This window comes from Onychomys torridus, chromosome 1 (genome assembly GCF_903995425.1).
Source record: "Onychomys torridus chromosome 1, mOncTor1.1, whole genome shotgun sequence".
In the NCBI taxonomy this organism is placed as follows: Eukaryota; Metazoa; Chordata; class Mammalia; order Rodentia; family Cricetidae; genus Onychomys; species Onychomys torridus.
The window spans coordinates 70982274-71009202 of NC_050443.1; the positions used below are offsets into that span (position 1 = coordinate 70982274).

The following is a 26929-nucleotide window of genomic DNA, read 5'->3' on the forward strand; positions in this document are numbered from 1 at the left end:
CAGTCCTAGTGTCCTGCTTTGTCCTGCTTTGGAGTTTTGACTAGGTTTGGGACCTGGATCTAACCTTTGTTAGGCAGCTTGATAGCTTAGATGGTTTCCTCAGACTCTGTTCCTCAGTTTTACCCTATATAAATCTACTCTACTGTTATAAGATTTTTTTGAGGGTTACTGAGATGTGAGTTAAACCCTGAGATAGTTCCTAACTAATGTACTCTGTCAAGGTTGTCCCCATTATTAAGAATACTGTTGAAGCTTTAGTATTGTCCTAAAGTAACGTCTGCTCTCACAAGTTACATGATGTGTTCATATACGATGGCTTTTTATAGTATGTCATAGATCGACTACATAACATATCACTTACATTTAAATATGGCTCAAAATTTCAGAGAGACTAATTCAATCTGATAATAGCATCATAAATGTGAGCTGTCTTGAACTCCTGTCTGATGATTACTATTGGAAACTATTTGTATTGACACTTTAATAATATTTGGAATGCAGTTACAATTAAACTCAGAAATCATCTAACCCTTCTTAATAGTTGACTTTGATGTAAGTTAGAGAGTTAGGTGACACAACTGATCTCCATCAATCCCAGAATCCACTGCTGAGAGCAGAGTTGTGGACCCCATGCCTTATGGCATAAAAGCAAACAGAGCAAAACTTGCTATGGAGTGGGAGGGGGAAAGGAGGAGGAATCATGAGTGCCTATCTTCAAATACCAGATTTAAGAAGAGCTAATCTTCTTTCTGATTTGTTGGCAATGCCCATTGTAAAAAAAAAAAAAAAATTGAGGGTCCGGTGTGTGTATGGTCACAATTTCAATGAACACATAAGTCTGTGAGTGCAGAGGGAAGACAACTCTGGAAACCATTGTTCACTTCTAACTTCTGATAGAGTTTTTCTTTGTGTGTGCATATATGCATGTTCGGGGGTGGGGGGGGCACCTGCATCTGCAGGTGTGCATGAATGAATATACAGGTCTGAGGTCAGCCTCAGGTATGATTCTTCAATATACTATTCACCTTGTTTTTTGAGTCAGGGTCTCTCTCTGGCCTGGTACTCACTCATCTGTTAGTTGACTGGATGTTAGTCCTGGCGTTCTTCTTGTATCTTCTCTCCCAGCTCAGGAATTACAATTATGAGCCATTTCTCCTGAGTATTCTATAAGAGCTCTGGGTATCCAACTTCCTGTGCTTGTACAGTAAGCATTTTACCTCTTAAGCTATCGCTCCAGCCCCAATATCTCTTCATTATCCCCTGAAATATTGTTAAAGTACAGCAAGCAAAACCCTAATGTTACATATGGAATAGCTGACCATTAGAAAGCCTGTTCAAAACCAGAAGCCAAGAAAAACATTTGTCTTCCCTTGAAAGCTAAGGCAGATGCAGGACTAGGAACTGGTTGGCATTTCAGATTTAGAGATTTGTAGTCTTCCAGCTTGAAGAACAAAGAGTCCATTGCTTATTTAATGACAATGTACAAGGACATCTGCACAATGTATTCTCTGCTACCAACAAATTCCAGCAGCATTTAGCAAACCTCTGTTTTCTAAATACCATCATGTTTCTTATATATCCTTAATGGCTTTCTTCACTGAAACAGATTCCAAGTAAGGTATTAATCTGGAAGAAGAATGGAGATAGGCTAGTTATTAGGCATTTACCATTATCACAGTTATAAGATGAAAAATAAAACTAAAATATTCTCTGCCCTATTCCTATTGTCACCCACACCAAGTGTTGACTTTTACAAGCAAGCCTTACAAGGCTGCAGGCCCGCCACAGACATGAGCACATTGTGATCAATAACAATTACAAGCAGTGAGCTCACAATTCCTCTCTCTCCTAGCATTTCCTCTCACACAAAAGATTCATTTTAGGTGTGAAATATTTTATGACTTTCTCCTATATTTCAAACACTGTATGATGTAGGATTAAATTATGATTAGTAGGAGTGAAAGGAAGATGGTGGATTGTGTTTTCCTGGAGTTAGGACTTAGAAAACAGGGAGAAAAGCTAGACAAGAAGAAAGAACTCAGGATAAATCTCTGTTTACCTTCAAATATTTGTAGTGCTTTAATAAGGAAAGGACCTTTTTGCTTCTGATTTTGTTTGCTTCTGTTGCCAGTGTCAGGAGCAGAACCCAAGACCTGATGACTGCTAGGCATGTGCTGTCCTACTGAACTATATCCATGGCCCTTCTATATTATACTCTTGAGGCCACAGTTAACTAGTTTTCAAGGGAAACATAGACAATGAACACAGAATAAAAGAATCGTTTATAAAGAACATTCTCTACAATATATAACACCTCACCTATTAGCTAATTTATTAGACACCTATTTATATCATTCACCCTATCTCATTAAATGCTTGTCTTTCATTTCAGCTTGTCTTTCTTAAAACCAATGTGAAAAGATTGTAATAGCAGAGCTAAAAGTCATTTCCCCGAAGGAAGAATTGTGCATCCTGTGCCAGGTTCCCTCCACTCCCCAGTGCTTCCCAATAGGGTAAAATTTATGATGAGTGAAATCACATCCTTGATGAGATGCACTCTTAGAGGTCACCCACTGTACTTTTTATTCTTCAACTAGACAAATAAATTCAGAGGTTTCCTAAATTACCTTTTTTATTCTGAGTTATGAAAGTTGTTGGTTTCAAAGTTTGTATCTCCACACTCTGGTTCTTGTCACCTTTATACTAGGGACATAATTTCTTACCTTCACCATGGTCATTCCCAAGTAGAGAGGATATTTCACTTTTGATAGCCAGGGAAGAACTACTGGAGATATCAAGTTGACTCTATTATACATATCTTGAAATATTTTTGTATCGATAACAGGTATTTATGAAGTAAAATAGGGAAAGAATGCATTCATTGTTAAGATAAATCATGAGATATAAAATGAGTGTGTAGTTTGAGTTGGATCTTAGGTTGAAAAGTGCTATAGGTGTTAGCTTGCTTTTTCCAAGATTTTTGAATCCCTAGCTTCTTTCAAAATTACAGGTTTCCTCCAAAATCTGTAATTTCTTATATAATATGTGGTGGGATTGTAACTAGGAGCAAATAGTGCTGCTAGCAGCTGCCTACTGTATTCCAAGCAAAGCAGTTTGAGTAGAAGGTAATGGATTTTGAGTCAAGATGAGTAATCTTCACCTCCACTAGTTATTAGTGTAGTGACCTTGGGCAAGTTGTGTTAGAGGCCAGTATCCCATCTAACTCATCTACAGACAGAACATAGCTAGAGGACATAATTCTTCAGGTGGTAATGGGAGTCAGAAAAAGTGAGCCCTAGTGAGCATATGGTTGGAATTAGGGTGTTTCTGCTGAGACTGCCCCTTGATGGATATTCCCCAGTTTAGAATAGTGCAGTAGGGATTCCATCAGTGCAGTACAACAGCTTTGCCGTTCTACCTATTTCACTAATTCTGTGGTCTTAGGGGCTAACTCATAAATCTTGTTTTTATTCTAGTTCCATAGAACTAAAAGCCAATTAACAACCACTTTCAGTGAATAGGATGGTAATGAAATATAGTGAAACAATTTGTTTACCCACCCAGTTAAAAATTTGCTAAGAAATTACGAGTATCATATATGAACAAATACCATGAAAACCTATTAAGCAGAAAGATTGGTGATAGATGATCTTGGTAATCGACTGGACATGCCTGGGAAGAGGTAACTTCATTTGAAGAAGTGCTGGCCTCAGATTAGCCTATGGGCATGTCTATAGAGCATTTTCTTGATGAGTGTTAATTGACATAGGGCCCAGCCAGTAAGAAAGGTAGCTGATTGGGAGCCTGGGGCCAATAGAAAGCAGCATTGCTTTGCAGTCTCTGACTAAGTACCTTGGCTTGAGCTCCTGCCTGACTTCCTTCAACAATGGACTGAAACTTGTAAGATGAAATAAACCCTTTCCTCCCCAAGTTTCTTTTGGTCATGGTGGGTTTTTTGTTGTTGTTGTTGTTTTTTGTTGTTCTGTTTTGCTTTTTGTAGAGGATCTAAAAGCAAACTAGTACACAGCTGCTTTTTGAGAATTCTAGGTCATGACACTTTCATATAATTTGTTTTCATAAATATTTATAACCTAGTGTAAACCAAGATCAGACAAGTAGTGAAAGCTTTTAAAGTGTTTTTGAGGTTGGTTCATCTTGATATGCCAAAAGGGAGAAGCTGAAGGAGGACTGTGGATATTAGATTATTCTTCTGGCATATAGAAATTAGTTGGGTTTATAGGAGTAGAGACCACAACTAATTCAGAGTGTGGGAAAAGGAAGACATAAAAGCAAAGGTGCTGTGTAGGCATGAACAAATATGTTCTTGTAGGAGTAACTCCTGGCACTGTGGAAGGAAAGAATAAGAGAAAAGGCAATCTGGACAATGTAACCACAAAATTTATAGCTCTTGGGGAACTTATGGTGTCTACATCATGGATGGCTTCTAGAATAGCACTGAGTGGAATGAATCAGTGACTTCAGTAGCTATGGTTATTGTGGCAGGGGCCACACTAATTAAAACACTTCCGAGGTTTGAGTGAATGGTTCTATGCATCTTCCCAGAGCATTTATGTAAATTATGTAAGTAGATATGTTCTTTCTCACTGTGATTTTGAAGTATTGTGGGTGAATGGCAAAGAGCAGGGGGGTTAAAAATCAGAAGACTTGGGTTTGAGATCTAGCTTTGATTCACTCTAGGTATCTAAATTTGACATATTCACTGAATCATCCTCAGCTTCTGTTTCTTTATCTGTAGACAAGAGAAAACCCTGTCATTCCCTAACCTCTTGAAGTTATATAAGGAATAAGCAATAATACACAACATAAAATCATGCTTTTTCGCCTGGCACAGTGGGAATTTGGTCAATCAATATTTTGGCTTTTCCTCTTCCTATGGGAATTAAATTATCAAATATGTATGAACACTTTATGTATGATATGAAACATGATATTGGTATTTGAAATAATTATCAGCTTGGGTTTGGTATTGATCTGTCGGCCAATTTTAGCTTGTGTACTAAACAGAAGGAAGAACAAGGAGATAGTGCAGGGTCTGGAGTCTCTATAGCTAACAGTCCAAACAGTTTCTATCTTCTGATCTAAGTGATACTAAATCTAGTGAAAACATAAAGAAAACTGTTTGATCCCCTGGTCCTTTCTTTGTATCTCATCTCCAGTCTACACCATGATTTCTACACAAGAAAGAAAGGGATGATTAACTTAGACTAACTAAGGTCTTTAGAATATCATAAATTTTCTGCAAAGCATTACATTTCTTATACCTTGTTTCATTATAGTGTTGAAGATCTAAGCCAGGGTTTCACATATGTAGGTAAATACTCCATCACTGAGCTATACCCAAAGTTTTGAGGTCCTTGTGTTAGAGAATCAAGTGGTGGTGGGAAAATTTTGATCCAACAGTCTGGAGTACTATGGTGGTATTAATGAGAAAAATTTGCTGAATAGAACATATTTCTGTCTACTCATCCAGTATTTACAGGGTAATGAAACAAGTTCGGTAGAGTGAGTGGCTAAGAGTTACTTTTATGGAAGAAAGATTGATAGGTTTGACATCTTTCTTTTTCCAACCAAACACTTCATACCTTTTTTTGTTACCCATTAGGATAGAATGGTGTTCTTTTCTTCATCTTATTGATTCTTTTATTTATTTTTAATTAATAAATTTTATTATTAATTTTATATACCAATCACAGATCCCCCTCTTCCCTCCTCCCACTCCTCCTGCCTTCCCCCTCCCCATTCCCTCCTATAAGAAGATAAGGCATCCCATGGGGAGTCAGCAGAGCCTGGTACATTCAGTAGAGGCAGGTCCAAGCCCCTCCCCCTGTATCAAGGCTGTGCAAGGTGTCCCACCATAGGTAGTGGGCTCCAAAAAGCCAGCTCATGAACCAGGAATGGATTCTGATCCTACTGCCAGGGGGCCCTTAAGAAGATCAAGCTACACAACTGTCTCGCTTATGCAAAGGGCCTATTCTGGTCCTGTGGAGACTCCACAGGTGTTGGTCTAGATTTCATGAGTTCCCATTAGTTTGGTTTGATTGTCTCTGTAAGTTTCCCTATCATGATCTTGTTGCCCCTTTCTCATGGAATCCCTCTTCTCTGTCTTCGACTGGACTCCTGGAGGTTGGCCTGGTGTTTGGCTATGGATCTCTTCATCTGCTTCCATCAGTTACTGGATGAAGGCTCTATGATGACAGTTAGGGTATTCACTGATTTGATTACTGGGGTAAGCCAGTTTCAGGTACCCTTAACACTATTGCTAGTAGTCTAATCTGGGGTCATCCTTGTGGGTTCCTGGGAACTTCCCTAGCACCAGGTTTCTCTCTCCCCATGATATCTCCCTCTATGCTGTTCTTTTTTATCATTAAGAAAGTTCATTGCACTCAGGAATATAAACCCTGAGAATCATAAGCTTCAGGATACCCTGGTCTATATACCAAGAACCTGCCTTCAAAAAGCAAATAAATGAATGAATGAAGAAATAAATTAAGTAATAAATAGGCGGACTCAGGGGGAGTTGCTTCAAAGTTGAATTTGTTCAAGTGAAAAACATGTATCTGCTAATCAACCTTTCTATTTTTTTAACTAGGCTGATGGCAAACAAGGTAGGTTGCCATCTAGGTTTTTCAATTAGAGACAGCATCCATGATCTTGGCCTCTTCAGCCATTAGCCTATAGTAAAGTACAGCTTGCTAAGCCCTTAGGCACCCATGGTGTTCTCTTACCCACTTTTCCTGCCTCAGTGTCCTTTGCTGTGAAGTGTATGCTACCATCACTTCAGGGTGAGCACAGATCAGGTGACAAGAACCCACTGGTGAATTTAGTAATGATGACTTACAGCTGGGTTGGATGGCACTGCACCTACCTGGTTGGTATAGTGGAAAAAAGAAGATAAGGCTACAATATTTAAAAAAGCAAAAGCTAAATCCAGTGATAACATAGCCTTCTATTTATAGGGCTCTATTTGGCTTCACATGCATTTTTTATTTTTTTTACCTCACTTCTTGAGAAATAGGTTAACGAGAAAATAGCATTGTCCCATTTTTAAAGCAGAAGTTTGCAATAGATTAGGGGACCTAGAAACCTTGTGAGAATTGGAAAATTGAATCTCAGTCAGTATGAAGAGAAACTTCTCTTTAGAGTATGAAAGAGAAACTCTTAACTTTCCAGGCCAAGAAAGAAGATGAAGAGAATAAAAGAAAGAAAGAAAGAAAGAAAGAAAGAAAGAAAGAAAGAAAGAAAGAAAGAAAGAAAGAAAGAAAGAAAGAAGGAAGGAAGGAAGGAAGGAAGGAAGGAAGGAAAGAAAGAAAGAAAGAAAGAAAGAAAGAAAGAAAGAAAGAAAGAAAGAAAGAAAGAAAGAAAGAAAGGGAAAGAGGAGTAATTTCAATCTGCTTACCTGAAGTTCAATAGATCAGTAAGCAATAGCTTTGCACCTGGGTTCTGATGCAAGAAAGACATGAATGGGAACTTTTCATGGATCTTCTTAGATTTATGACCTTAAGCAAATTAGTCAACTTCAGCCTCTTTCCTTTCCTGCTTTTCTCCCTGACCTCACCCATACCTCTCTCCTCTCCCCTCCCACTTCCCTTACTCCATCTTCCCTTCCCTTCTGGTCCCCTCAGCTCCTCCCTTTCCTGTCCCCTGTCCTCCCTTCCAACCTCCTGCCTTCCCTACATTTCCGTTTCTTTTCAGTGATGACAATATAATTTCTTGTAATGCCACAAAAATTAAATGCATTGATTTATCGTAAAGTATCTTCATCACTAACTCATAGTAATATCTCACCAAAGATTCAAGACTTCTATTACTACAATTGTTATTATTGTAGCCTCAGTTCTTATTTTTAAGTAATTATGAGATCTAAAGCATGTCACTTTTCTATATTATTATCATATTTGTAAAATTAAAGAAAATTCCATGGCTCTCCCTGGGAAGGGGAAATATCATAGAATTTTTTGGGATGGACTAGGGGTGAGTAGAGATGAGAACACGAGGAACTAGGTTGTTGGGAGGGATGGCAGGAGAGAATACTGGAATAGATGACTGGAATTGGAGGAATTTGGGGGGTGATAAGAAAAACCAATGCAATGGAAACTCACTGAAATCTATGAGAGTGTCCCTCAGTGAAGACTCCTAGAAATGGGGAATACAGAGCCTGAATTATCCATCTCCTACAAACCCAGCCACAAAACTACTACCTATAATTTGTCCTGCTTGCAAGATGTGCTGGGGGTAAATGTGGCACAGAACTGTGGGACTGGCCTGCTAGTTCAACTTGAGGCCCACACCATGGAAGGGATTCCATGCCTGACACTGCCTGGATAGCCAGGAACCAGATGCTGAATACCCCAGAGACCTGGGATAGAACCAAACATGACCGGCCAACAACAACAACAAAAAAGTCAATGAAATGATTCCTAATGATACTCTGCTATAATCATAGGCCAGAGCCTAGCCCAATCATCATCAGTGAGGCTTCATCCAGCAATTGATGGGAGCAGATGCAAAGACCCACAGTCAAATATTAGGCAGATCTCAGAGAACCCTATGGAAGAGGAATTGTAGGAGCCAGAGAGGTCAAGGATACCACAAGAACAGTGAGCACATAATCAATTTACCAGGGATCATAGGGGCTCACAGAGACTGAAGCAACAATTAGGGAGCCTGTATGGATCTGAGCTAGTACTCTGCATATAGTTTATGATGGTGTAACTTGGTGTTCTTGAGGGACTCCTAACTGCGGGAGTAGGGGTTACCTCTGACTCTTTTGTCTGCTCTTGGCACCCTTTTTCTCCTACAGGGTTGCCTCATTCAGCTTTGATATGAGGGTATGTGCTTGGTCTTCTGTTAACTTGTTGTGCCATGTTCGATTGATATTGCTGGGAGGCCTGCTCTTTTCTAAAGGGAAATGAAGGAGGAGTGAACTAGGGGAAAGAGGAGGTGGGGAGGAGTTGGGATAAGTGGAAAGAAGGGAAACTATGGTCAGAATGTAATATATGAAAAAAAGAATAAATGCCAAAATAAAAAGTTAGAATAAATAAATAAGAAAATAAACATTCCTTATCTCAACTTAAAAATATTTTCCCCCCATATGTATATTACAGCAAGTTGTTACTCTTTCATAGTGTTGCATGGTGATTTAATAAGCTAATTTATATGAACAAGGTGCCACATTAGTGCATGTGTAATTGTTAGCCACCATCTTTTAAAGGGCAGGAATCTAGATATGACTGGGTGGTGGTATTGGAAGTCTTCAACTGATGGTAATTATAGGTTCCGAGTACTTCCTTCAACGGGATAGAAGCCTAAGAATTTCCAAGGATATGGGGACCCAGCCGAGCAAGCTGTGGGAAATAAGACAAAGGAAGAGAAAGTTTTCATTTCAAAAGAGAACATAAGCACAATTTAGGGGAAAAAAAGAGATTTATCTTTTCAACCCATTCATGTTTCCATATAGGCCAGCTTAATAGAGGTTGTGAGGAAAAAGCTAACACAAAATACAACCATCTTGGTTATCAGTCCTTGGCATATCCAATCCAGTTCTTAATACTGAAGTCTTATTTCAGACCCGACAGAATGTACAGATAGATAACCCCAATAGGCTCCTCTCCTGGCCAGGATCAAACTATAATCCAAATGGGGCTCATCCTGCTGGCGGCTTCTACAGATCATGAAGCTAAAGGTTGGCTAATAGGGTATCTACCAGCAGCCAGTGAAAGCCAGCTGATGGACAGCTCAAGGTTCAGAGATGGATAGTTTTCAGGGAAAGGTCTCTCTCTCTCTGTCTCATCTCTGTTTGTGTTTCTCATCTCTGTCTCTGTCTCTTTCTCTGTCAGTCTCTCTCTCTCTCTCTCTCTCTCTCTCTCTCTCTCTCTCTCTCACACACACACACACACACACACACACACACACACACACACACACATCAGTGGCTTCCATTTGGGTTTCAAGTTATCATACCATGGCTTACATTAAGATAATTTTAGGGACTATGCCCTTTCCAGTGCTCACTTGGGAGTCTGGTTCCGAGAGAATGAGAAGACCAAGATGCCAGGCCCTAAGGGCAGTTCATATACTGTTCCAGACATATTTTACCTCCTTCTTAACTTGGCAACTGCTTGCTTTCAATTTTTGTGCTCTGGCTAGGCTGAAATGCTTGTACAATTCCTCGTGCTGCAATCTTACTGTTCATGGCATGAAGTCTGTTTGCTGAACTAGTTGGTTCCTCTGATTTCCTATGCTGCTCCTTAAAATTTCAGAAATGGGCCTGGGTTCAGTCTTTGACCTTGTCCATACCCAGCATGCTTTCCAGAAACTCTACTCCCTACTAAAACCTTGTTTGAGGAGACTTCTTCACTGTAGGTGGTCTGAAACAACCTGCTTACTTATATGAGAAATATTTCACAGAACTGGCAGTTTACAACATCCAAAAGTAGACAGCATCAAGGGTGTGCATCATTGTGCACCCTTTATGTCAGCTTGACACAAGCTAGAGTCACTGGAGATGATAGAGCTTCAGTTGAGAAAATGCCTCCATAACATCATGCTATAGGCAAGTGTGTAGAGAATTTTCTTAATTAGTGAGTGATGTGGGAGGGCCCAATCCATGATTGGTTGGTCTTGTGTTCTATAAGAAAGCAGACTGAATAAGCCATAAGGAACAAATCAATGAGCAACAATCCTCCATGACCCCCACATCAGCTCCTGCTTCCAGGTTCTAGCCCTGTTTGAGCTCCTGTCCCAACTCCCTTCAATGATGAACAGGGATGTGGAAGTGTATGTCAAATTCTTTCTTCCCCAAGTTGCCTTGATCATGGTGTTTTATTACAGCAATGATAACCCTGACAAAGACAATCATGAACTCTGCAAAGTATACCTTCACTGTGTGGACTTCCTTATTAATGTGATTCTCTTAATGGCAAGCCCACAAGTTATTCTTTTACTGGCCAAGACAAAGTGGCCACTATTAGCTTAGAATGCTCGGGTAGGCTATGAAGCACAAAGACAGGAAGGAAGCTGCAATGGATGAATCACTTGATCTAATAATTGACATTTTAGCAATGTTCTCTCTACCTGCTTCTTGATTTCTGTGCTTAGCTTCATTTTTTGCCTGCAGTAAATGGGCTTTCTCCATATGCAAGAGAATATAAATTCAATGGAAAACCACTTGCTCTTCACTGTTGGGGTCACCCAGGAAAGACTGCTTTTCTTAATCCTTTAAAGTTTCAAAATGCCTGCCTAAGTTTAGACAAACACCAGCCTTAAGCTGCAGATTAAAAAGAAATTATTTCTCTCTTCCCAAATTTGTTATGGGTCTCCTTCCAGTGGATGGGAATAAGCACATGGGAAAGGGAGGCTGGAGTGTGTTGAGTCACCAGTTTGATTGATGGGTTCAATTAAAGAGGAGATCTACTATGAAACAAGGGTTTATATATAGGGCAGTGTGGAGAAGGCACTGGGAACCATTAAAGCAGCCAGGAAACTGATTTCTAAAACTCAGAAACCCAACCAGACCAATCCAGGCCTGACTTCTGACCCTTGCAAAAGCCAACTGGGAAACAGAAGTCAGAATGAACAAATCTTATGTGAGTAACTCCGATATTAGCATGGGGGCAGACGAGTATCTTGGAAATGTTTAGTAAATCTCATAAAGATATATAAGATATATAATGTTGTTCTTTGATCCCTCATATGCACTTTATAGTTACATTTAGTCAGTGATTCCTAAGTATGACTGAGTAGATAGCCTAATGATAGAGAACATGGGCAAAACCATGGTTTTGATACTCAGCACTGCACAATTAATAATAATCATAATAAAATTCTTGTTTTCTTTTGTATATACAATTCAAATAGAGAGTTCTAGAGACATATATAATCTTTGTTCATTTTTAAATATAGAATCTTGTTGCAAAGACCAAATTTACATATGGAAAATGGAAATACCATAAACAGAAAGTTATAGATAACTCTGCATAGGAAATGGATTCTTAAATGTATTCATATATCATAAAATATAACCTATAAGAGAAAAAATTTAAATAAAAGCCTCAGATCAATTTGATGTAAATTTAGTGATCAATTCCATGCTTAATAACAAAGATCAGCTGTGATAGATAGGCAGTTTTCAATTGATTTAAAGATATGAGACACAGGCTCTTTTGTGGGTCATAGGGACCAAATAAAAAGCATAGATGTTTCATCAGCTGGCTTTCAATATCTAGTCTGCAATGCAGTGAGACATCTCTTCATCCAAAGTGGTCTTTGCTTTGTCTGGTTCTCCTGTGATGCTCTAGAACAGAGATCTTAGATGCTTTGTGATAGAGTCACCAAAGTGCCAGAATTCTGTAGCTGCTTAGTGGGGGAAACAGTGGCTTTTGATATCCTAAAAAGCCACTGTTTACATTTCAGTTCTCATTTTGCTGTAACTTTGGTTTTCTCATCTTTACATAGATGTAGTAGTAATAATGTCTTATAAGTATGGAAGTATGGCTTTCTGGAGATTAAATGTGAATGTGCTAGCTATATATATATATATCTTTAATAAACAATAACATTGTTATTACTACAAGCTAGCATAGTACTGAGATCCCTGAACTCTGATGAGATTACTAACCATCATATATGGTGTGATGTGTGTATTTATAGTATTCAATCATTAGGAACACTTAGAAATATTTGGCATTAATCCTGAAATGTAGTTTATAAGGTGCATTCAAACTCATATCCTCATTTAATCTTTAACATTTTCTAATGTGATCACTATTATTTTCACTCCACAGAGATAAATGAGCCAGAGATTCTTAACACAGGATTACAATCCAAGAAGTTGTGTAGCCCCCAAGCACTTAGTTGAGAAATTGGGGAACCAACTTTGAACTCATTTCTTCTGACTCAAAGCTGTTCCCCATACCAAAAGGCTCTTTACAAATGGTATTTTTAGGTTTGCATATATGTGATCTACCTTTTTCCAAAGTCTCTATTCACCCACAAGATATTTACTGATAATTAATAACACATCATTGAGTATCCAGCTGACCTGCTATGTAAATATGTACATCAAGTTCATTTCGTTGTTCCTGGTGATTTAAGTTAAGAAATAGAATTTTTGTCATATAAAGCCTAATGCAATTCTGTTAGTCTTTGGATTAGGATTCCACTGGCACAGACTGACATTAAAATGCTGTTAACTCTGTTAACTCCAGAGGACACAGCTAATGAAATGTTTCAAAAGTTGAGCACTTGCCAATACACCGCATCACGTAGGACAGCTCTCAATTAATCATGATGAGAGTATTTCCCCTATCTAAATGAAATCTGTAATTTGGGATGGATTTTAAAGATCCTCGGGGGAATGAAGGAAAGGTTGATGGGAAAATTCTAGAAACTTGAAAATAAAGATAGATCTATTCAATATTCATGAAGTCAGATTGTTGATGCAAATAGATGGCCATCTCTTATTTTCCAATGTGTGGTCCTGAAGCACTCCTATATCAGTCTTCCACAGGTTCCCTTTGACTTCACAGTAAATTACTGGAAACTGCGCAAATCGTTTTGAAAAAGGAAGCTTACCACATCAATATGGTTTTCTGGTATCTCTGATTTTTCATTTTTTTTTTTGTCTAATGTTCATGATCATAGATACATAAATGTAAAAAGATTATATAACATATGTACTAGATAAATTTGTAAGTGAACCTTTATTGTATTAGGTAAGTATACTGTCATATGCTGGTTTAAATATTAGCTGAGATTTGATTGTGCTTACTTGAGAGAAAAATCAAATTTCTTCAGAAAACTGATTTTATAAAGAAATGGCACACATTTTAACTTCTACCCAATTTAATAGAAATCCCTACCTCTTATAGAGCATAAACCCTATTGCTGTTGTGTACAATTAAAGAGAAAATTGACATGATTTCTATGAATGCTTAATTTACTTTATTAAGCATTACAAATAAGTACTTGGAGTAAGAGGGGATGTGGAAACTCAACCTTCATATTTCAGCCTCCAACATCTGCTCAGAGTAGGTACCAGACCTCAGGAAATGCTTGTGGGTATCTTTGTTAAATACAGTAACAAAATTGGTCTCTGAATAGATTATTGGCTACTTATTTTTTTTTTTTTCTATTTCTTTTCTCCAGGCTAGCCCTGCTCCTATAATTGTCAACACAGATACTTTGGACACTATTCCTTATGTAAGTACCATTTTTATTAAGACTTTATTTTAAAAGTCTGGTAGTACTCAATCAGCTGATTTTAACAGTCACTTTGTAATTAATTCTATCCAATCCAGATAATATGATAAAATGATATACATAATTAGTTTTGTAAGTTTTGTTTTGATATTTCCTGAACCTTATCTTAGTCATACAAGTGTTTCTCTTTTTTCTTTGTATTTAGGAAAGCAGAGTGGCCAGTCATGAGGGAAAAAAGCATAGACCAGACTGTTAAAATATTGTTTGTTTTTGAGGTGCTTCGCTGGAAAGTGATTGACATGCTGGTAGCAGATGTGGTAAACATCATTTTGTTTCCGGCTAAACAAACGTTCAGATCAATTTCTATTGCAGAACCTGAAACCTAGTTAATCAATAAATGTTTGATAGATTATTTGGGGCTCCTGATAAAAACTGGAGGGAAAATATGACACAAAGTTTCAATGTAATAAAACATGCAGATTTGTGAAAATATGGAGTATGGAATAGTAAGAGTGGCAGTGAGCATGAAATGTCAGGATGGGGGCAGACTAACAGCCTGGAACGTTGGAGCATAACCACTATGGTGGCCAAAGAGGTTAAGGACAGATTCTAGAACTAGAGACCGGAAATGGGCTCAGTGTAGGAGGATGATTGACATGATTTTCAATTTTCTGTGAGTACTTTGAGCTGGTTGATGGGTGGATGATGGTGATCAGGGACCAAGAGATAACCACATATCCCACAGACAAGGTGTGGAGTAGGAAAGATGGGCCAGTGGAATAAATGACAAGAACAGATTTCTGAAGTACTTAGAATTGGCCCAAAGAAGGTACTTGCTACTCACCAGATGTTCTCAGACTTAGAGACCCATCCCACATGCCTGGAGGCACCAAGCAAATCCCAGACACAAATCAAGCAGGGAACTGTGGGAAATACAAGGCATGTGGCCCTCTAAAGAGGACAGCAGCTACATGGGGCCGTTTTGCCAAATCATGTCATTTTGCAAGAGATGTTGGAAATTTACATCTTTATATAAATATTCTTAATTCCTAGTGACAACTATTCATACTTGCAAAGTTTGGAGAGCAAATTGCACACAAAGTGGCCCTCATTCATAGGCTGCCTTTTGGAAAATAGCAACCTCATGTAGCTGGAGCTCCCAAACAGGCTCTGCAAGCCAGTCCTTAGACACAAGGGAGCACCAGAACTGGGATGCAAGGCTGGGACTTGATTACAGAACACCGGACTAAACTGGGACACAGGGTTAGGACAGAAATAACTGCAGGCTTGGCTTACTGATGAATCACCTGACGTTTTGCACTAGCATCTCTTAAATCTTCCCAAACAAGAATAGTTAAGGGCCAGAGAGGAAATGTGGTTAAACTCTCTGGCATGAATCAAGTGGTCGTGGAAAGTTAAGGGCTCTGTAGAAGCTACAAAGTAATATCTTAAAGTCCCTTGGGGTCTGCTACATTTCCGATCATTCCTTCTACCTTCTCACTGAATGCCTAACATTATTTTAAGTAGTTAACAAATGCATATAGTTTAGTTCTCCTAACAAATGAAGCATATTCTATTAATTTTTATATTTTAGCAATTGGGAAATGGAGTCTGAAGGAGGTTCAGTAACTCACTGAAGTGTTCTGTGCATTAAGTAGAGCAAAAAAGAAACCTAAACACCCTTAATATTGTTTAAAGGCTTTTCAGCTCCTATGTTGATGTTCCTTGTATTTCTTCTCTCCTTCCCTCTCTTATAGTAAGCCTCTCAACTTAAGAACAAAGCTTGCTTATATACCCCATTACTGCATGGGGATTTGCTAGAGAAAGCTTGCCACAGAAGTTCTGCCTTTCTTGGGAATAGGGATCCACATATTAAGGAATTCAATATTCTAAACAAATCTGTTTGGCATAAAACATTTGACAACACAGAAAAGTAGTGTGTTCTAGCCACCTTTCTGTTGCTAGCATAAAACACTTAGCAAAGGCAAGATGGGGAAGAGAGAGTTTATTTGGCTTACACAGAATGGTCAGAATCTATTGTTGAGAATTCAGAACAGGTAAGAAGTCAAATCAGGAGCTTGAGTCAGAAACCGTGGAGGAATGCTGTTGGCTTTCATTCTTTCCCCAGTTCATGCTCAGCTAGCTTTCTCTAACAGCCCAGCTCTCTGTCTGCCTAAGCTGAGCCGTTCCATATCAATCATCAGTCAAGACAATTCCCCCACAGACCTGGCCATAGGCCAGTCTGATCTGGGCATTCCCCCATTTGAGACTGCCTAGGATGACTCAAGGCTGTTTCAAGTTGACAGCTGACATTAACACAAATACTGTGCTTTGTAGAAGTAGGCGTGGGTCACAGAGGCTTGGTTTGGCAAATGTGACTACTTTTTGTAGTGAATCAATAATATTTCAAAGCTTTCTATCAGGGGTCTCATGGATTCCCTGTGAGGTGCTGAAATGTGAAAATGGCTTATCAATAGGATCTAAATAAAATCTTACACAGATATGCTCAACTGATGTCCCCATCGATTAGCTAGTAAAAGCAGCCACATATAATGAATTAGTCCCGTTGCTCTGATTCTTTTAAATGTCAGCTTGGTGCCTAACTTTGATTATTCCCAAGGTTTCTTTTTCTGTTTAATCACATTTTCTGCACTAAGTACAAACCTCTTTTTGATTTCTTAAGTGTAAGGCCTATGGCAAAGTGTTCTGAACAGCTCAGAATGATGAAAACATACCAATTTCCATGGTGGTACGCTCCTAAGGAACCCATTTAATCTTTTTGGAGATATATGACTCCATGAGACATAAATTATAGTACATACCTCCGATAATGTTAAGGAAATTAGTCAGGTTTTATACATGAAAATAAAATTATGGATGTTTGACTTCTAATTGGTAATACAGTATGTGCCTTTTTAAAAATACAGATTTATAGAGTAACACTTGGCTAAACTCTGGGAGAATCTTATAAATATGAATATCTTCTTCCAGATCGAATGAATGTGTATGCGATGTCTACTGAAAATGGCAGGTTTGGTGTGCAGCCATTTCTGTGAATCTCCTTGGCTCTTGATAGGCTCACCCTGCCCTTTTTCACTGACTCACTGGGTACATAACCTTGAACAAATCGCTGTTCCTTTCACAGTCTATTTTCTATTTTCTCATTCCCCAGTGTTCTATGCTTTGTTTCCTTCTTTCTTTCCCATGTTCTACTTGTTCATATAATTTCAGCTCTATTTAATGAAAAAATGAATTTAGAGTTCCCCAGGGTATTTTAGTTATGTTGCATAAGAACATTTCCTTCTTAAAAATATTACCTGAACGACAAGTTTTAGCTTGTATTTTGATGTTCTCCTCAAAAATAATTTTGATATATGTACATGTACTAATTTTGCTGATGAGTAAATTTGATTTGGAGATATGAATGTTTCTGATGGAAATGGTTCCTTGGCATACATGCAAAGGGTAATGAGACCAAAGGAGTTGTCTAGAGTCAAAGAAAATTTTTATGTAAGTGTCTAATAAAGGTATAAAAGATATTTAGAAACATAGTGATTTCTCAAGAAAATATGGGATATTAGAGTCCTGCCATTAATGAGGTTTTCATGTATGTATGTATTAAAAGCCTAGTCACACATATTATCAGACATATCACACATATCAGGTATGACTTTGAATGTGGTATAGCCCAGCCTTGCATGCAAAGTATGAATCTCCCTATAAAATTAAAATCACTCAAAGAGACACAATGGGAGAGAGGAGTGGGAGGGAGGGAGGGAGAGAGAGAGAGAGATCTTTTTATTATTTCAAAACTGTAATTGCTACTTTTTACTCAATTTTCTTATGCTCTTTTGTTGCATATTTTTATGCTAAAAAACAAGGGTAATCTGTTCTTGGAAGTTTAGAGTGTGTGTAATTTCTCTGTGACCTGCATGGCATGTAGTCTTTTTTACTGACTTCCTTTTTCCTTTCAATAGGCATGTCAGAGTTCAATGTTGGCCCTGTCTGCTTTCTAAAAATAAAATTAATTGAAGAGATTATAGAATGTCTTGTGCTTTCTCCAAACTCTTCTAGTGTTCATCTGATGGACTGGTAATTTTCTGGAAATGTGCCACAGGAAATAGAAGCCTTGGAAATCATGAATTTTCAGTCTCAGTCAGTAACTTGCAGATCAATTACTGCCAATGTCTCATGTTATAGGTAATTTTACACCAGCTAGTAAATACCAAACTTGGCTAACCACTTAGTGTGACACCCTGTAACAGTAATTTTTGGTGTGTAGCAGTCATAAGGTTAGTGGTATACAACCGTGAGAATCTATTTCTTCTGCACATATTTTGTCCTCACTTCATCTATGAAGCACCAGATTGGTAGGAACAGGAGGGAGAATGATGAATTCCCTGGCTATGCCATTCATAAGGCTTGATCAAACCACCACAGTACAGGACCATAAAGCAAGCCTAGTAGGGACTCTGTTCATGTTAAACCCACTCACAACCCATTATCCAGAATAAATTACATCACTGCACTCAAAGTAGGGAATGAGTAATTATCTGCTAAACTGTGAATGAGCATACTATATCATGGCCTTGAAGAGCTATCAACTGATACAAGAGTATAAACTTAGCTTATATAAATAGAAGTGATGATGGAGAGAAGGCCATCAGTTCTGTCTGTTCTTTGGGAAAGCCTTCCAAGAAAGTAGAAGAGGAAAGAAGTAGAAGGGAACAGAAAAGATGAAAGAAGAATTAGATTACAAAGAATATGAGAAGGCCCTTAGTAGTGACCACCTGCTGAACTTGACTCAAGAAGATCACTTATGTAAAAGTCATTTGAAAACCATCATGACAGTATAACCTTGGCAGTGAGACATGCCATTGGATGCAAACAAACCTGTGGTTCTGGGCCAGAGCCCAAAACAGTGATGGAAAAACAGTTGCTGCAAAATAGGGTGCAACCATATGAATGCAAGGAAGAGAGGTGAATGAGAGAAAAATAAATGATACTTTGGATTCAGGTACAGATAAAAATTAGTATTGGTTGGCAGTAAGGTTCATATGGAGAGCTATAGAATGAATTTGGGATTGGGATGTATCTGTTAGCAAGGTGTAAATGACACATGTACCTGATACCAAGAGTAGGAAGGTGAGAGGAAGATCTGTTAGGAGCGAATGGTATTACAGCAGTGAGATAACCAAGTCCTAAGCTGGACCCTTAGACATTGATTTATTTAGATCACTGAGTAAAACAGGCTTGTGATTCAGGCTTCTGTTCACATTTAAATTGACAGCTTTATGGAATATATTTACTTCTTCTAACTGACTTAGAAATGATTACTAATGGTAAAGCATTTTGGAAGGATTTTATGAGGTTAGCACATTTATCCTTCAGCAAACAGGTTTTCTTACTTCATACTTTCTCATGAGCACTACTAAAACTTAAATTGTTGATAGTTTTATCTGTAATATTATCCAGAGATGAAAAATTCTTATCTGTCAGAAAGCAGTTTAATTTCGGCTAAACTGTGCCCATGAAGCAAGAAAAATTCACCAGTAGAGGCAATGCCATCAATACTTGTTCCAGCATCAAACCTGGCCAATTTGAGTGCATTTCTCAAGTGTCAAAAGCAGTAGATCACCTTACTCTTTAACTTGTTAACTCACTCTGGAAGGTGAGGTATGAAGCAGAACTGTGCTGTTCAAATGATAATGTGCACATGGAGTACCTAGCGACTGGAAGATGCAGGCTGGGTTCAGAGGGCCTAAGGTAGAACCTGGAAGTTTGCATTCCTGACAGACTCTTGGGTAATGCTGATGTTGTTCTTTTCATGCACACCTGGGGTTCCGAGCCCACCAGTTACTGTTTGGGTTTGGCTTACATTGTATTATACATCTAAGCCTCTGTGTCAGATTTTACAAATTAGTTTAACATTGACCTTGGGGGAGGGGGTTATGAGTAGTCAGCTAATGTGTAGGTGTTTAATTAACATTGATCATGGCCATAAAGTGCTATGAGGCTATGCATTTGATTAAATAAAATATTCCTATAACTTACCCTTGAGTTGTTGTGACAAGAATACAGAAGGAATAGGTACTTCAAGACTAATTGCAGTTGTGCTGATCAGCAAGCATGCTCACATCTAGAGTTTTGCACACAGGGTGTGTTCTGGGAACTAGTAACAACAGCAACAGTACCTGGGAGCTTATGATGAAAGGACTCTATGGCCTCAGGCAAGACTAATGAAATTGAAAAGCATGTAACAAAAGCATGGAAAGTTTGCATGTTAAACCTTCATAAGCACTATTAGAGAGACAGGAATCCCATTCTTGGTTTGGACCGCTTATCTTTTTCCTTTCATCACACATTTCTCCCTATCCTTGCCCTGTCTGCCCACTTTTCACCTTTTTATCCTTAAATTCATTCACATTGTTATAGGGAAAAGAATCCAGTCTATTCAACACATTGAATATGCTTAACGAGGATATAGTATGTGATGCTAGCTTCTAGGCACAGGCTTCTCAAAGTAGCTACAAGTCATGTGTAGTTATTTTTTAACTTTATTTTTTTAACTTTCATTTATTTTTTTGTGGATTTTACATCATACATTCTGATTCCACTTAACTTCCCATTTCCTTGTATATGCCCTCTGCCTTTGCAACTTCCCAAAATAAAATAAAAAAAATAAATAAAATAAAAAATAATTAAAGAGAAAAAGAGAAGAATCTTGCTATGGAATCTATAGCATGGCCTGTTGAGTTAAACAGTTTACCCTTTTGTCCACTCATCTTTACTTGCAAGTGTTCATTTCCTGGAGTCACTGGGTCTGGCTCTAGGCCTCTGGCTTCTGCTATGCCATGGATAATGGGCTTTCACTAGGATTCCTCTTAGATGTCCTGTTGTTGTCTTGTGACATGGAGATCCTGCTGTTTTGGATTTGTAGTTCCAACATTGGCTCCAAGAATTCACAGATGAAGTAGATGTTGGTTGAGCCAATTCACATGTCTAGCTCTGGGGCTTGGTAGTAGCTGATTGGTCAGCCCACCAGCTTTCTCTGGGCTGTCTCTGTCACTACCCAGGTGAAATCCAGCACTGCCCAGGCTAGCTCACCTAATGCAGCCTGCAGCAAGGAGCAGGGCCAGTTTCATGTCCTCAGATCCAGGTTACACTCAGACCACCAGGGCCAGCTCTACTCTTTTGCCCAGATGAGGTACAGGGCCCTCTTGAGGAGGGGAAGGGTGTCATCTCTTCTGCTCTCATGCCCTCAGGGCTGGTTCAACTGCACAGCAGGGTCAGCTCTAGTATGCTGTCCAAGTGGGATGCAGGGCTAGCTCTCCTGTGTGCTGCAACTGGTGAGGGGCAGGACTAGTTCTCTCACTCAGGTGACCTTGGGGCCAGCTCTTTCACCTGCTATAGGTAGCAAGGAGTGGAGGGGAAAGGAAGTCTTTCCCTCACCCATGCCACCACATGGTGTTTGTTGTGGGGAGGGGTTCAGCTCTGTTTTTCTCACACCCTCAGGGCTGGCTCACCTGCATCCCTGACAATAGGGTCTGCTGCAGTGTGCTGCCTAGACAGGGTGCAGAGCCCATTCTCTACTGTGCTGCAATCAGTAAGGGTTGGGGATAGCTCTCCCACTCTTGTGACCCTGGGGGCAGCTGTCTCACCTCATGTGTAGTTATTAAGAAAATATAATATAAATTTAGGTCTTCAAATTATGTGACCCACATTTTTATTGTTAATGAACCAATATGGCTAATAAACACCATACTGAATAATAAAAGTTGGAAGGAGGATGTCCCAGGGGGGACATGAGGTGGACTAGCTAGTTTTATGCTCTAGGATGGGCTATGGAATCCTAACTTGTGAGGTTGGGACCTTTCCCCTTACCTGTAAGTAGAGATGCTACTAACCACCACATAACCAAGTCTAAGGATGTTCCAATACAATTTCCAATGCACTTTTCCTATTTAATGGGGACTTGAATATGAGCTAAACTGGAAGTGAAGCAAAGGTAAGAAACCATGGATACAGAGGAGACCAGATAAAATACTAAATGTATACGAAGTATAAATGTAAGATATTGTGAATTAATCTGAGCTGGTCTTTAGTTTTGTTCTTTTAAATCACTTGGGCCCATTTTTTTTTTTTAAATCTTCATATTCTATTGAAGAAACAATAAATTAGGAAATTGATTATGCATGGTGTGAAGCATACACTTTAAATCTGCCTGGCCTCTTCCTACATATCCTAAAGGTTTCATCTAAAATAAGACTGCTTCTGGGAAGGGGTGGTTAGAAGTCACATTGCTTTTTAAGTTTCCATGGCAGGTTCTTCACCTGTTAAGAAAGTTATCACATTGCCTTCTGTTTCTTTAACTACTGCTCTTTCTTTCTAGAAGGACAATTTCATAAGGACAGGAGAAAATGGCTTGCTATCTTTTACCCTTGTACCTCTATGACTCAGCACATTTAATGAATAGGTAGATGGAGGGAAGGAGGAGAAAGAAGAAAGAATGGAAGAGTAAAGAGAAAAGGTTGAAGGAAGGGAAGAAGGAGTGATAAGTAGGTAAAAGCTATTTTACATGGAATTAGGGAAAGTTTGAATTGCATGCAGCTCTTACAGGATAGGGAAGCTGTTTCTAGGCAGAGGAGATATGGCTGGTAGTATCATCTCACATGTTACTACAAATATATTTTTCATTAATATGCCTCTGAAACCTGGCCTTTGCCTCTCTGTAGCAGGCATGTTGAATAAATGAGGCAAAGGGAGGAGCAATTGATCACTTACTTGCACTGGATACAGATTGTCCTTGAGCCCTCCCTATATCTCCCATATTAGTGCCATCTTTGACCCCACTTCATGAGCCTGGAATATCTTTCCCATCTTTATAATCTTATAAAACTCTCACCATCAGGGAGCCTTTATCCATTCCTCTGGCCTACATTAATGCCTTCTTCCTCCTTAACTCCATAATGTTTCACTCCTGAAAGACTACCTGCTTTAGTAGAAAGATGAAGGAATCTGAATTGTTTTTAATTTGATCATGTATTACCTAAGTATCAAATGAACTTCTCTCTTTTACCTTATCTGTAAGGAGAAATAGTAATAGCAATCTTCATGATATAAAGTATTTAGAACTCAGGCTCAATTTTATTTAACAAAGTTTAAAGGAGTAGTGTTCTTGTAAGATGGAGATGCACTCCTCTCCTGTTTGGCAGTTCATGGATGACTTGTCTTGATCTAAAACACTGATTCTATACCATAAGGCTTTAAGGGACCTATCTGCCTCTTATGCTCCTGCTCATTGGCACTTGGCTATTGTCCTTGTACATATAGTCCATGAGCACTGCCACCAGTATGACATTCCAAAAAGCAAGAGAAGATTAGAAATAAGCATTGTTTGTCCTTTTGAAGGCATTTCTGACAAATCCTGAGCATGATTTTCTTCCATACTCTAACAGCTCAAATTTAGGCAAAAAGCTGTTTCTAGATACAATGGGAGACTGTGTGATATACCCTTTATTCCATAATTTCATCATTTAAATACAAGCTGAAAATCCAATTAAGAATCTATAGCTCATGGATGAGCTGTGCTGGAAATTAATAAGAAACACTACAAAATTACCCAGAATTTTTACTCTCACAGTATGGATAGTAAAGTTCTTCAACTATTCGGGCTTTTGCCCAGAGGAGGCTAATGATGATGCAAGAATAAAACATGAAAACTTTTCTCGTTATGGTTTTGCATCATTTCTGATTTCTGCATTTTATGCATTATAATAAACAAAGTAGTATTTTTGCAGTCATGAGAAAATAAGCTACTATAGGTTAGCCTATGTGGGGGATGCAAAAACACTAACAGTGTGCTAATAGGAATATAAAAAACAACCTTAAGTTAATGACTGTCATAAGCTTCAATAATAATTGAAAGTGCTTGGCACATAAAAATTATACCATTCATCTGCTAAATTAGCACTTGCCATGTTTTCCCTGTCTACCAGTAGCTCTTAGCATGTAATATTCGCCATGTACAATTGTGCTTTGCTTGGCTTTGCCTTCAAGGACTATCTAGCCCAGATCTCTAAACATAGTAGGATATGAATAAGAATTGAATATGCCACAGTTATATCCAGATGTGTTTAAATTGAACCACTTTAAGAAAGTGACTATTGTCTGAAAAGATGGATTATCTGGTAATACTGTGGATTTGCTTTTATCATGTGACTTGTGGTGTGTGTAGCCACCCAAGAGTAGTGTGCCCAATTTATTGGCATAATTTGCAATTTGACATGTTCATTCACAACCTCTCCTTCACACTGTGACCCTATAGAGCGTTTTGTTCTTTGTCAAGTGAACTTTTGAGGGAAAATGAAGTAAAGAGGATCCTGATTAACTGAATAAGAACACACTGTAGGGAAACAAAGAGAACAGTAGTAAAAGGAAGACTTGAATGAAGATATGAATAATTTGATAAGTGAGAAATGAGTCTCCTTTCATTTGTAAGAGTATCCTAATTGCATTGGACTATGTTGTGTCTTCTTTTGTTTTTAAGAATATCTTACATGTATTAAACTAAAACACCCTACTTCAATAAAAGGCAGAAATACTTAAACATTTTCCCAAGGGCCATGGGGACAGAACTTGAAGCTTAGGATATTTTATCAAGTTATTGAGTTTCTAGTAACTTGACTACTTTATACTGATATTTTTTAAGGACCAACTCTCAGGAGGTGACGATAGCTACTTATCCTCTGGAAAATGAGAAAGGGGTCTTACTTTAGTGGTGCACTATCACCTAGCATCTTCAAGTCGTCAGTTTTCTAGGTGTCTCATACATTGGCCCTAAGGTATTTCTTTCCTGTTGTCATTTAGGAACTCCAGGTTTGTCTGAACACCTGAAAAAAAAAAAAAGAAAAGAAAAGAAAAAAAGATGAGCTTCCCTTTAATGGGAATAACTTTGCTGATTCACGGGACACTTTAGTGGAAATTAGTTCTGATAACCCTGCCCCAAATAGTGTTTTGCTCAGAGATGTGTTTTTTTTTGGAGGGGGTTGAGGGACAGGTAATCAGTAACATGAGTTAATGAATAAGAATCTATTGATGTGTCTATGAAGGAATAGAAGACATGAAATAGCAAATCCAGGTATCAAATGACCTGCAATGGAGAATGGAATTTAGGGACTTTCTTTCTTTCTTTCTTTCTTTCTTTCTTTCTTTCTTTCTTTCTTTCTTTCTTTCTTTCTTTCTATTTATTTAATATCTTGTTGTAGGAACTACTCTTAAATCAAGGATACATAGTATTTTATAAATACTGTCATGGAACTCTAGGAACGGAATGTAGATTCCTGTAGCTGGAGTTTTTCTGGTCCAGCCTGGCTCACAGTCAGGACAAATCTCTCTCACCCGCCAGTCCCACAGCTGCTGAGAGCCAACCAAGTAAACACACACAGAAACTTATATTGCTTACAAACTGTATGGCCATGACAGGCTTTTTGTTATCTACTTCTATCTTAAATTAACCCACTTATATTAATCTATACTTTGCCACATGGCTTGTGGCTTATGGATACCTGACATCTCACTTGTCATGGTGGCTGGCTGGCAGTGTCTCTCTGCCTCAGCCTTCCACTTCCCAAAATTCTCTTCTCTCTTTGTCCCACCTATACTTCCTGCCTGGCTACTGGCCAATCACTGTTTTATTTGTTAACCAATCAGAGCAACACATTTAACACACAAAACATCCCACAGCAGATTCCCTCTGGAATTCCCCTAAGTGAGCCTGGGTATAGTATGGGCATAGGATTGAGATTTTAAAAACCTTCCTGGATGATTCTTTGGTGAGGTTGAAGTTAAGGATCACTATCTTAGAGGTAGAAAAGAAGCTTTCCAACCTGATTCATAATTATAAATTGTGGAAGGACTTGCATTGCTAATTATTTCTGGAAGGTTGTGGTAATTGCATTGTGGACTAGATCATAAATCCCTAAACTGTGTTCAAATATGTAACCTTTGTACCTGGTATGATTCTGAAAAGCTACTCAAGGGAGACTGCTTGATTTGTTGAGTATGGCCCTTACAGGCAATGAAGCAAGCTTGTCCCCTGTTAACTCAGTAACTGACTCAGTTCTGCTAACACAGCTGTCTATGTAAAGAACCAGCCTTGTGTTCAGACATGCTCAAGTGACTGAAACATGCCTCGAAGGATTGTTCTTCTGACACGAGTCACCATTTATGAGTTGTAATTGGGTTAATTAAAAAGGGAAGCATGGATATAACTTAGGCAGCTTAGCTTAAGGGTTCCCAACATCACAACAAGAAACCTACAAGTTTAATCACAGCTATAAGTAGGTCTAGCTTTGACCTTAAGGTCATGGTAATATCCTGAGGCCCAGTGTTATGAAGAACAGTCAAATGTCAAGCTCCTCTTGGCCTCAATCAGCTTTCCCCATGACCCATCCTCTAAGCTGCCTGTGTCTACAGACCTATTTCACCATCTTTTTTATGTAGTTCAGGCTTATTTGACAGCTCGCTTTACTGCATACCTTCTTTGATGCTGAAATGGACTGACTCCTTTAAGATGAAATACCATATCATTGTGGTAGAGAGCACAGACATGGCATCTGGAAGAACTTGCTCCAGTTTGAGCAGAACACTGCTGCCTCATTAGTGGTGTGAACTTGCAAAGTTACTTAAGCTCTCTGAGCCTCCATTT

At 38.6% G+C, this 26929-nt stretch overlaps 1 protein-coding gene across 7 annotated transcripts in view; it reads left to right on the forward strand.

Moving 5' to 3' along the window:
• Positions 1-26929, forward strand: part of Dlg2 (discs large MAGUK scaffold protein 2) — a 901904-nt gene that overhangs the window by 177986 nt on the left and 696989 nt on the right. For all 7 annotated transcript variants that reach the window (XM_036186483.1, XM_036186442.1, XM_036186459.1 and 4 more), the window contains exon 2: positions 14167-14220. In XM_036186483.1, the coding sequence (XP_036042376.1) occupies positions 14167-14220 (54 nt within the window). The remainder of the gene's footprint in view (positions 1-14166; positions 14221-26929) is intronic.